At 38.8% G+C, this 10,899-nt stretch overlaps 1 protein-coding gene across 2 annotated transcripts in view; it reads left to right on the forward strand.

Annotated features, from left to right (window-relative positions):
• Nucleotides 1-10,545, forward strand: part of rhpn2 (rhophilin, Rho GTPase binding protein 2) — a 34,623-nt gene extending 24,078 nt beyond the window's left edge. The window contains exons 8-15 of one of the 2 annotated variants that reach the window (XM_036584127.1): nt 641-828; nt 1,111-1,267; nt 2,279-2,398; nt 2,712-2,906; nt 3,381-3,457; nt 6,934-7,080; nt 7,893-8,051; nt 9,185-10,545. In XM_036584127.1, coding sequence (XP_036440020.1) covers nt 641-828; nt 1,111-1,267; nt 2,279-2,398; nt 2,712-2,906; nt 3,381-3,457; nt 6,934-7,080; nt 7,893-8,051; nt 9,185-9,442 — 1,301 coding nt within the window. In that variant the 3' untranslated portion in view covers nt 9,443-10,545. The remainder of the gene's footprint in view (nt 1-640; nt 829-1,110; nt 1,268-2,278; nt 2,399-2,711; nt 2,907-3,380; nt 3,458-6,933; nt 7,081-7,892; nt 8,052-9,184) is intronic. The other variant, XM_036584128.1, reaches the window with a different exon arrangement.
• Nucleotides 10,546-10,899: the final 354 nt, after the last annotated feature.

Raw genomic sequence — 10,899 nt, forward strand, 5'->3', positions numbered from 1 at the left:
CTTTCCAGGCCCAAACAACAGAAGCAGAAGTTTCTTTTTTTAGCAGTGGGCCTTTGAAATGCCTAGTTCTAGAGATGAAATGTTCCTGTCTACGAGAAAGCACATAATATCATATACTAGATAGCAATCGTTAGTCTTACATTAGCATGAACGTGTGAGAAAACTGGGCAGCACGGTGGCACAATGGGTAGCGCTGTCACCTCACAGCAAGAAGAACCTTTGTTTAAAGAGCTAGGGTCCTTTCTGTGTGGAGTTTGCATGTTCTCCCCGTGTCTGTGTGAGTTTTCTCTAAGAGCACCGGTTTCCTCCCCAAGTCCAATGCTGTCAGGTGAAATGGAGATGCTAAATTGCCCCTAGGTGTGAATATATATGTCTGGATGTCTGCCCTGTGATGGACTGGCAGCTTTGTTGGCTTTTGCCCAGTGAGTGCTGCGATAGGCTCCAGCAACCCCACACGACCCAGGAGGATAAGTGGCATAGATAATCTGTGTGTGTGTGTGTGTGTGTGTGTGTGTGTGTGTGTGTGTAAGAAAACTCTTTCACACACATGATTGTTTGATAATAAGACTGAGCACAGATTTAATTATAAATATACTAATCATGAAATATTTATTTATTATGTTTTTGTTTTTTCTCATAGGAGTTCTGCATCACCTGAAAGAGACTTTTACACACACTCCTAGCTATGACATGAGCCCAGCCATGTTGAGTATGCTGATAAAGATGATGCTAGCACAGGCTCAGGAGTGCCTGTTTGAAAAACTTGCTCTGCCAGGGATCCGTAATGAGTTCTTCAGCTTGATTAGAATGGCACAGGAAGCTGCTAAGGTACTACTCTAACAACTAGATTACTTCTTACAGAAAATCAGCAAGCTATTGCAAAAAACTAAGGTTGTCACAAATACTCGCTTTAAAGACAAATGGATAAAATTTACTTTCTCAGTGAACTGGCACTTTGAATAATGATGATGCATAATTTAACCTTGTTTTTTCTTAGAACTTAGTACACAGTTTTCTTGTTTGTGCTGTTCTATGTGTACAAGCAACATGTAAGTTTGTACTAAACTTTTACACCCTTTACCATTACGCCTGTTTTCTATCCTGTCATAGGTGGGAGAAGTGTATGACCAGGTCCATCAGTCAATGATCCAGATGCCCATTAAGGACAACGTACCCTTTTTCTGGTCCACAATGGCGCAAGTGAAGACCCAGCACTATCGTTCCCTCGCTCATTACTTCATCTCCACTGCTCTATTGGACCACCAGAGTAAGTTGATTAACCGATTGCAGCTCTTACATCAACTTCAAAAGCAAGAGTTGCCTGTTAGTCTCTGCTGACTGGCTGAAAGCCCAGTGCAACCTTTAAAGAGACAGAGTCTTCACGTTCAGCTCTTTCAGCACCCTCAAGGGAATGGTGATTTGGGGTAAGAAGAGTTTAACAGAGTTGCCTTACGTTCACAAAGATTCTAATGAGGCCAGGCTGGTGTACAAAACTATTATTAAAGCCTTCTACTGAGGGAGAAGGAAAGCAGGAGCCAGAAAGTAAAAGGAAGAGAAGGGAGGACAGAAGTAAAAGGACAGAAAGGGAGGTGAGACAGAGAGAGAGAGTAAATGGGATTATGCAATACTTTTATTGTTGTTCAAACACACTAGGGGCTGTTTTTGGCCGGGGCTTTACACTGCTCCCACAGAGGGTAGAAACTTTATCAGTTCCCTCCCAGTGCCAGAAACAGCAGCCTTCTAGAGCTGCTGATAAAGCACAGATCCCTGTGGATGCCTTTAGTGACGTGACTTCAACATGAAACAGACTTCCAGCTCTGGTTCTGTGTTGAGAGGCTATTTACAACATCATCATCTTCCTTTTTCAGGAGGTGTAAAGAAAAGATTCAACCCTCAGCCTTGCTTGGAGCTTTGGGTGCATCAATGGGGCATCAGCTGTATCATATGATGATTAATAATGATACATAGCACTGTGTAAATTCACAGGCACCTGAAAGAAGTAGAATAATATAGAATTTGAATAAATATAAATAAGAAATAATACAAATGAGATTGTTGTTTTATGTCTGTCATCAGTTACCATCCAATTCTTAGTTCATCTCATCAGTGCTATATTAAATGCTACTAGTAGAGTTTTGACACATCTATGTGATGAGCTGCAGTGAGGAGAAAACAAAACCTGTGTTTTTCTGAATGGCTCACAAGATATCAATACATTTTTTGAAACAAGAAACTATGTTTTCTTTTCACTGCATTAATGTTGTGTGTATGCCTGCAGTAAACCCCAGTGATGATGAGGATAAGCAAGAGAAAGCTCTCTCTCAGCTGTATGACGCAATGCCAGATGGACACTCACCTCTTGACATCCTGCGGCAGAAAGACGAGAGGCGCCGCATAGGTGAGACACTTCTACTACTGGTGCTCTGTATGGGACATCCACTTTCATCTAAACTAACATTTCTTTTTAAAACTGGCGAAAGGACAAATACATTTCAAGTTTTAAGATGGCTGATTAAATAGATTTCTGGCTAAAACATTGCTTTAAAGAAATTCTAGACCCTAGAACTCTCAACAACTACATGCTAGCATGGAAACTCAATTCTCTGTAGAATTAAAAAGCTAAACATACCACCTTTAAGTGCTGTATGATATTTTTTAAATAATATAACCTTGGACTTCTCATTTGCCCCACTTTGTCCCACCTTTCACAGGTAAGGCTCACCTGAAGCGTGCAATAATTGGCCAGGAGGAAGCGCTGCGCATCCAAGGGCTCTGCCGTCACCTCCGAAAGCTGGACATGCTCAACGACATCCTGCAGGCCAGCCACAAGCGGTCTCTCAGCAAGTTCGAACAGTATGACAAGGAAGACGAGTTCACTGACTACATGGACGCACCAGACATCATCTGTGAGTCAAAAGGCAAAGGCAAACAGGCCAGAATGAAACAATCAATACACACAAAAACTGTTCTACAGGACTGTTGCATTTTACATAAATCATAAAAACCTAAAGCTTTGTTGCTGACTGTAACTTCTCCCTTTATAATTACACAAAGCATGTAGGTAATCAGCTCATATTGTAGTCAGGATAACAATAAATTCTAACTCTGATCTCATATTAAGTATAAAACCTTCCTTGTTCTTTAACATAACTTGATTACAGTTTGAATCTCTCACAAATATTTATTGTTACAGAAGTGATGATGAGGATGACAGTTATTTCTATGTCCTCAGTTATAGTTGCCCTCCTTGAAATGTATATTGTAAAAACATCAATATTTAATAATGCTCCCACCAAAAGTGCACAAACTGTACATCTTGAGTCCGGAGCAGAAGATGGTAACATCAATTTTGTTAACACTCCTTGTTCTTATTCTCCCAGCTAAAACTGAGCTGAAAGCTGAAATGGAAGTTCCTGCCTCCATTAAGGTGAAAGTCAAAGACATATTCCACCGACTGGTATGTGGGCTACTAATTTTTCACCCTAACATTTTTCACCTTTTCACATCACTCGTGGGGTCTGTTCACAGCATTGCAATGCTTTTTCACGATTTGTAACTGGAATTTGTTTAAAGAGCACATTTACTACACAAGCTTGTGTGCTGTGCTGAACAGATCCATACAAAGCCTTTTTCACGCTGTTCATACAAACTCATACAACACGGCCGAGATAGTGTCAGACTTTGGAAAGTTTAAAAAAAAAAAGTTTTTCATCAAGCCTTTTTGAGTGTGAGTTTGTTTGTACAGAATGAAAAACTCTGAAGGCACTTTGGTTGTACTAACATGAATGACGATGGTGAAATACTGTGTCTCCATTAGAAGTGCACATTTTAACACAGCAGTAGGAGTGCACAAATTTAACCTTGAGTTTAAAATAAGGCTCGTGAGTTATTGCTGTGTCGCAATATTCTGACTGAGGTGTGTGTATGTGTTTGTGGATGGCTAACAGACACACCCAGGCACTGCAGTAAGTAGACAGACTGGTTGGCCTGTTGCTCTTTATTGTAATTTTTTACTGTTTTTCTGCCCCACAACTAGACCAAACCAATCTAGATTCAATTCATTTGTGATTCTACACTTCTTAGTCTACATTTCTTGAGGAATTCCAGAGATTGTATTGAATCTAAATTGGACAGGATTAGTGGGGCAGATTAAGCCAGGTGAAGGGTCTGGTGTTTGCCTTGGTCACTGTCCTCAGCTACAGTACATTGCAAAAGTCAGAGACCACCCTATAAAAAGTTAATTTCCATTCATTTTCCTGTCAAAACAGCCATTAATTTAGTTCTTTTAATTAGATAAAGTGCTGTGAAAAAGTATTGCCACTCACTTGATTTCTTCTATTTTTGCTGATTTGTCACATTTAAATGTTTCAGATCATCCAGCTAATTTTAGTATAAGATAGACAACACGATTAACCACAAAATTCAGCTTTTTAAATGATCATTCCATTTATTGAAGATTTTTTCAAAACCTATGTCACCCATCTAAAAAAGTAATTGCCCCTAAACCTAATAACTGGTTGTGCCACCCATGGCAGTAACAACTGCAATCAAATGTTTGTGATAACTTGCAAAGTGTCTTTTACATCACTGTGGAGGAATTCTAGCCAATTTTTCATTGAATAATTGTTTTTAATTCTACATTGCTACATTGGAGGGTCTTTGAGCATGAACTGCCCGTTTAAGGTCTTGCCACAGCAGCTCAATCGGTTTCAGGGCAGGACTTTGACTCAAGCACTCCAAAACCTTAATTTTGTTTGTTTTGAGCCTTTCAAACAGAACAGCACTTTTCCTTCATTACATGAAATGATAATTTAAAAACAGCATTTATCCGATTTTCAAAGTAGTTTCATGATCAGAAACAGTCAAGTGTGACAAATATGCAAAAATAGGCGAAATTAGGAAGGGGCAAATTCTTTTTCAAAGCACTGTATTTCTGATGAGAATATAAGATAATCCCCTTGAAAAGTAAGAGAAAAGTCAAAAGAATGAAAGTTAAAAAACAGGAGTTTCCAAACCTGTAGTTCAAAAAATTACTAATAGATACAAGAGAAAACGAGACTTCTCCTTCACCGAAACTGTCCCTATCATATAAACAGTACTTAAATCATTCTTGGTTAAGAGAAAATCAAGCTCTTCTCTTGATTCAGAATTTGAAAAAATCCACAGGTGTTTCTGTCCTTCCACTATGAGAAAACAACACTGTGGGTCTGAAAGGGTGTTTAGCTGTTAAGATGCTACTGCTTAAATGTTACATATCAAATAATGAGGCTGCTGGTGATTTCAGCACGATGGGCTGACCACCCCAGAGCCCAGAGGTGTGGAAAATATGTCAGCAACAGATGTCTTCAAAGAACTGAAAGCAAGTCTCCTGAAAAGAATGGAAGCTGTAATAAAGGCAGCAAAATACTGAAACATTAAGTTTATTTGTTGTACTTTTCTGTTAAATATATGTTTTCTTCTGTGCCTTGTTCCTAATTCTGAAAAATGAAATAACATGTACCCAAAGTCTGTTTTGACTGGAAATTATATAAATGAATGGTGATCTCTGACTTTTGCACAATACAGTACCTCCAGACATCTGAGAACAATCACAGAGAAAAGTAAAAAAGTGATGATTCCCTTGAATTTAAACTATTTTAAATGAAACTGTTTGTGCTATTTTGATATCCTAAAACTTTGATATGAGGCTATGAGTTTGATCCTCTGATGGCTGCTTCTGCCACTGTCTTTCAAAAATTCGTTTTAACCCCAGGTTTCTCCTTCAATGTTAATCATAATCAGCTGAAACCAGTCTATGGCAGAAACATGTCAGTGAAGGAAGCTGGCTAGCAATATCAAATCTTCTGTGAACTCCCATAACATAAACCCCCCAACCTTTATCTCTGACTGCATGGTATTTATTTGTTTTGAGGAAAAAAACACATCTGAAGGTTTTAGTTTTCTTTATGTGAAATGGTATACTTTTTATTTTAAAAGGATCTTTGTTTTATTTTTTGTTGTTTTTTTTTCAACCCCCACCCAGGCTAGTTAAAAGTTATTTTTTATTGCAGCCTGGTAGGCTCCAGAGGCTGTAAAAACAAAGTACTTTACCAGCTGACCGGTGCCTCTGTTGAATGCAGTGGCCTTTTCCCAGGCTGCCCTTGGAACAAGTTGCCATACTATAATGGTTCCCAGTTCTGGTCCTGCTGTAACTAACTTATAAACTAATTAACAAGCCTTTCTTGAGAAAGTGGGTGTGTTGGAGCAGGGAGAACAATAAAATGTGCAGAATAGGCTAAGGGTGGCCAATATGATGTCACTGTTAGGACGAATCACATCAGTAGATATTGAGTAACATCAGTATTTGTAAAAGTGCATTTAAGCTGACTGTGGAGAGCTTGTAAACAACCAGTGCTGTCACTCTGTCAAAACTGCCCAGTAACGAAAAGCTCATAGTGGATTTTTTTTTTTTAAGCAATTGTTTTATTTTTCTTATTGTTCCTATTATCATGAATAGTCAGTTTGCGATGAATTGCAGTTTAGTGTCAGGATTTGCACATAAATTGCGTCTGCAGTGATGTCCATGAAGTTGGACAAGGTGCCATTCGCTGCTTTTAAGATGCACAAAAGGAAATCGTGTGTGCCCATGTTCCATATCAGTTCTGATATGTTGGCTAGCTTCATAATGTTCTAAAGCAGCATGGATAAAAAAAGTAATTGTGCTTCATGAACAGATAAAGCCATGTTGCAGCTTTCTGCGGACGGAATCAAAAAACTCAAAAACATGAACGAGGGTTTTTACGCTGTGGTTCCATTAAAGTCATTAAAAACAACAAAAAAAGAAAACAGTATATAGCTTAGCCTAATAACAGTAATAGCGTAACGTAACAGTACTGCCCATATTGTCCATATGTTGTGATGGTGTGATGTCATAGTGGTGCTTTTGTGGTACAGGGCCCACTGTCTGTGTTCTCGGCAAAGCAGAGGTGGACAGCACCGCGCACAGTCAGACTGAAGGTTGAGGATAGAGACCTGGGCTTCACTCTGAAGGGGGACGCTCCTGTCCAGATCCAGTCGCTGGACCCCCTCTGTTATGCAGCTGTGAGTACACACAAACAAAGAGCTAACATACGTGTATGAATAAAAATCTGATCAGCTATGTATTTTTCCAACAGGCTACCCAACACATACTTCACTGTTTTTTTTTAACTTTTTTAATGAAGGACCTTAAATTCTTACCGCAATGCAGTCTGTCTCTGTTTCTCACTCTTTATCTGTCTTTCTCTCCTCATTAATAGTTGTGTAATGGTGAGCAGGCTTAATGAGAGAGGACAGACCGATTAGTGAGATTACATAACATCTCCCAGATGGGCCTTTCACTGCAGACCGTCTATAATTATACCTTACCACTCCCTCAGTGCTCTAAGCTCTCTCACATCCTCTCTGTCTGCCTCTCTCTGTCTCTGTGGTATAAAAAAAAAAAGTAGGGTACTGGATTAGCTTTCTGTTTGGTTCCCACAGAGAAAGAAGCAAAATGATCTTCTTTTTCTCCCCCTCTCTGACCACTTTCTCACACATGTGCACCTGTTTCTGGCTTCAGTTCTAAAAAAGCTGTCTAGCTGTCTAAAGCAGCTGCGTATTTGGTCAGGAATAGCCGTGTGTGTGTTTGTACTCTCTTTTGTTGGAGCACATCAGTCAGTCCTTCCAGTGAGTAATAGTGTGGTGTAACAGCAAGCTACATTTTGTTGTGTTAGGATGTGTGTCTGCTCTTTCTATGATAAGCACTTTGTAAATATTTGCCATGTGATAAAAAGTGTCTCTTTCACACAGCATGATTTATTGTACCTCTGTGTGACCTTTTCTTTTTCTCTGTCCCTTTCTCCCTCTCTTTGCTGTTATCACTCCATTCCCAGGCGGATGGATTGAAAGAGGGCGATTACCTGGTTGCTGTGGGTGATACAGATTGTAAATGGATGGGGGTGAGCGACGTCATGAAACTGCTGAAAGATGTGGATGAGGAAGGCATCGACATTAAAGTGGTCAGCGTGATGGACAGTAGCAGCCAGCCAATGGTAACTCTTCTGTTACCACCCTAAACCGCTTCTTTGCTTTATTGGCTGGGAGTTCAATTTTCAGTCTGCCACAGATTGTGCTGAAAGAAAACCGAATGCTGTCTGTCTCTGTCTTACTCTCTCTTGAAGATGATCTAGCAGACAGAGTTGAAGTAGTTAAGTTTCATTTGTTTACATGTGTTTATTGCTAATAATCCATTATCAGCAAAAGACTAGAACACATGTAATTTCCTTAAGTCTCAGAAATGTGGAAATATTACTGTAATTTTGGCCTACCTGTTAAACTAGGGCCTAACCAATATAAACATTTTGTGGATGATGCCAGTATTGATTCTAGATATTGGAAGTTCCAATAAATCAGTGTAAATTTCTATTATTTTTTTTATTTTTTAATATTATTCTACTATAGTTTTAGTTAAACTGCTTTACTGACCATCATTTCCTGTTTATTACACTCTACTCAAATAAATTACAGAAAGTCAGTTTCAAAGTTTAAAAAACAATTTTTTCTTACGTTTTAGTGTTCAGATTCACCAGTTCAACCTGTATTGCTGTCATATAAAACAATGCACAACGATAAAGTTTTACATCATCAAGAGGTCGCAACTTTGAGCACTGCCCAAGATAAGCTGCTAATTATCGGCATGCTATCAGGGATATTTTTGCTGATATCAGTAAAACCAATGGTCAATGTTTTTTTTCAGCCACCCAATATATCTGTTGGGTCCTAATTTAAATATAATTACATAACTAATTACATTGATAGTTACGTAATGAAATATTAATGAATATTCTGTATTAACAAGTTTGATTCTTCGTTCAGACTTTTGTTTTAGTGTGAAATGACAAAAACATGGCAAAAATATAAAGGATGTGTGTTTCTTTCCACAAAACACGACTGTATGCACGACTAACTTTTCATCAAATTCAGATCATAATACCCTATCTTCTCTTCTACTTATAAACACGTATAGTATTGATTTGAAAATTCCAAATCTTCAGTTTGGACAGAATTTCTCCAATTTCATTCATGAGCTATGGGTGGGAAATAATTTATACTGAACTACACCATGCTTTTGTTATCGCATCTTCTAAGGGTTAATATGCCTTATCCTTTCTGTCTCCCAACACAGCCGGCAAAAAGTGCCACGTATTCCGGCGGCCTGCCCAAGACTTACTCCATGATCTGTCTGGCTTTCGACGATGACGACAAGAATCCGAAGGGGCGCAAAGTGACCAAGAAGACGTCCTTCCTCAGCTGGGGGGTGAAGAACAAGCACAAGAGTGCCAGCACCCTCAGCCTGCCCACTGCGGACTACAGTGGAGCACTGCCTATACACAAACCCTGCCCCACCTTCCCCAGCTCCTACAATGACAGTGCCCTGTACTAAACACAACACGCAGGCATGCACATTCAGACTGAACAAATGTTACATCCACAAACACTGATCAGCCTATTCTGTTCCACAGTGAGGAGAAAGTGGATTGCTCAAAAGGAAATCAAAAGGACCTTCTTGCACAGAATCTTTAGTTTGAAGGAATGTCAATAGCTTTTTCGTGTATGGCGTTTATACCAGCTGAAGAAAGTTTTATAGGCCGGAGGATGATTTGCATTATTCATTTTTAGACTACAGTTAACCCAAGTGTTAAAAAATAGGATTTACTTATATGGGATGTTAGGAAATTCAGTAGAATATATGCTACATATCTGTTCAACTGTGCCATTTATGGGAGGAAATCTGATGATGCATATACTTTATTCAGTAACTAAAAGGACTCTGGTTTTATCAATCAAATGACAACTGCTGCTGCTGTACAATTTTTCCCATGTTTTGCTGTATTTTTGTACTGAAACGTCAACGATGATTGTGAGGTGAAGTTGTTTTCTTTGGTTAAGCGTGATGTTTGCTTAGGTTAGTTCTTTTTCAGCTGTTGCGTAAAACTCCTTCTGGGATATTGCCAGAGTTTCTTTTAGTGGCCGTCTTACACTCCTGTCCTTCGCCTGCACTCTGTAGTTGTTAGCATAGAAATAGATTTGTCCTACTGTCGTCAGCCGTCTGTGGCATTTGCGCGCAGGGCACTGCTGCCAAATGGAACCTTTTCACTCTAGTTCTGTTCCTCTTGGGATTAGAGGACAGGTCACTAAAGTCCAGTAAAGTTCCCTTTTCCCTGCAGGAATTTATCTCACTTTTGCAATCTTGTAATGAGCTTCTGTTCAGGGGTAGTTCAGGAGCTTGGTGGGATTTCTGTAAGGATGTTCTTAAACTTTGTGTCGTGTGGATGATTTGTGAGATGTGGCAACTGTAGTGTGAAAGGTTGTGAGTGTAAGAATTTGTTGAATGTGGAATTTATGTGGTGTTTTTTTTATGTGATGTTATCTTTATGAATCTTAGTGAACTGTTGAATGCACATGGAAGGGAATAGACTCTGGTGGTGCTTGGGTTAAATATATTACCAAACTCAAGCTTGAAGGATTTAAACAAACAAAAAAAAACAATCATCTAATGTTTTCCCACTTCCTATTTTTATGTATTTACTAACACTTTTCAAAGTGTTGGATATATCTCACTGTCTACAAGGTAGATTCTTATGCATATTTGATAATCAAATAATTAAGATGCACAAAAAGAAAAAGATCTATAAATGTAAGTATGTATTCATCAGAGCCTTTTGTCATGTTTAGTGATTTTGTCCAACTGTGGCTAGGTGTACATGTTGTTGAGTAGATTTTTGATGCCACAGGTGAGCAGTTGGTTACATTCCATCTGTACTGCTTTCTTTAAACTACATCAAATGGACTTTTATATGTGTACAATGCAATTAAGTATTTGAATTCTTCCTTCTATTT

The sequence above is a fragment of the Colossoma macropomum genome, unplaced genomic scaffold, assembly GCF_904425465.1.
Source record: "Colossoma macropomum unplaced genomic scaffold, Colossoma_macropomum, whole genome shotgun sequence".
Taxonomy (NCBI): domain Eukaryota; kingdom Metazoa; phylum Chordata; class Actinopteri; order Characiformes; family Serrasalmidae; genus Colossoma; species Colossoma macropomum.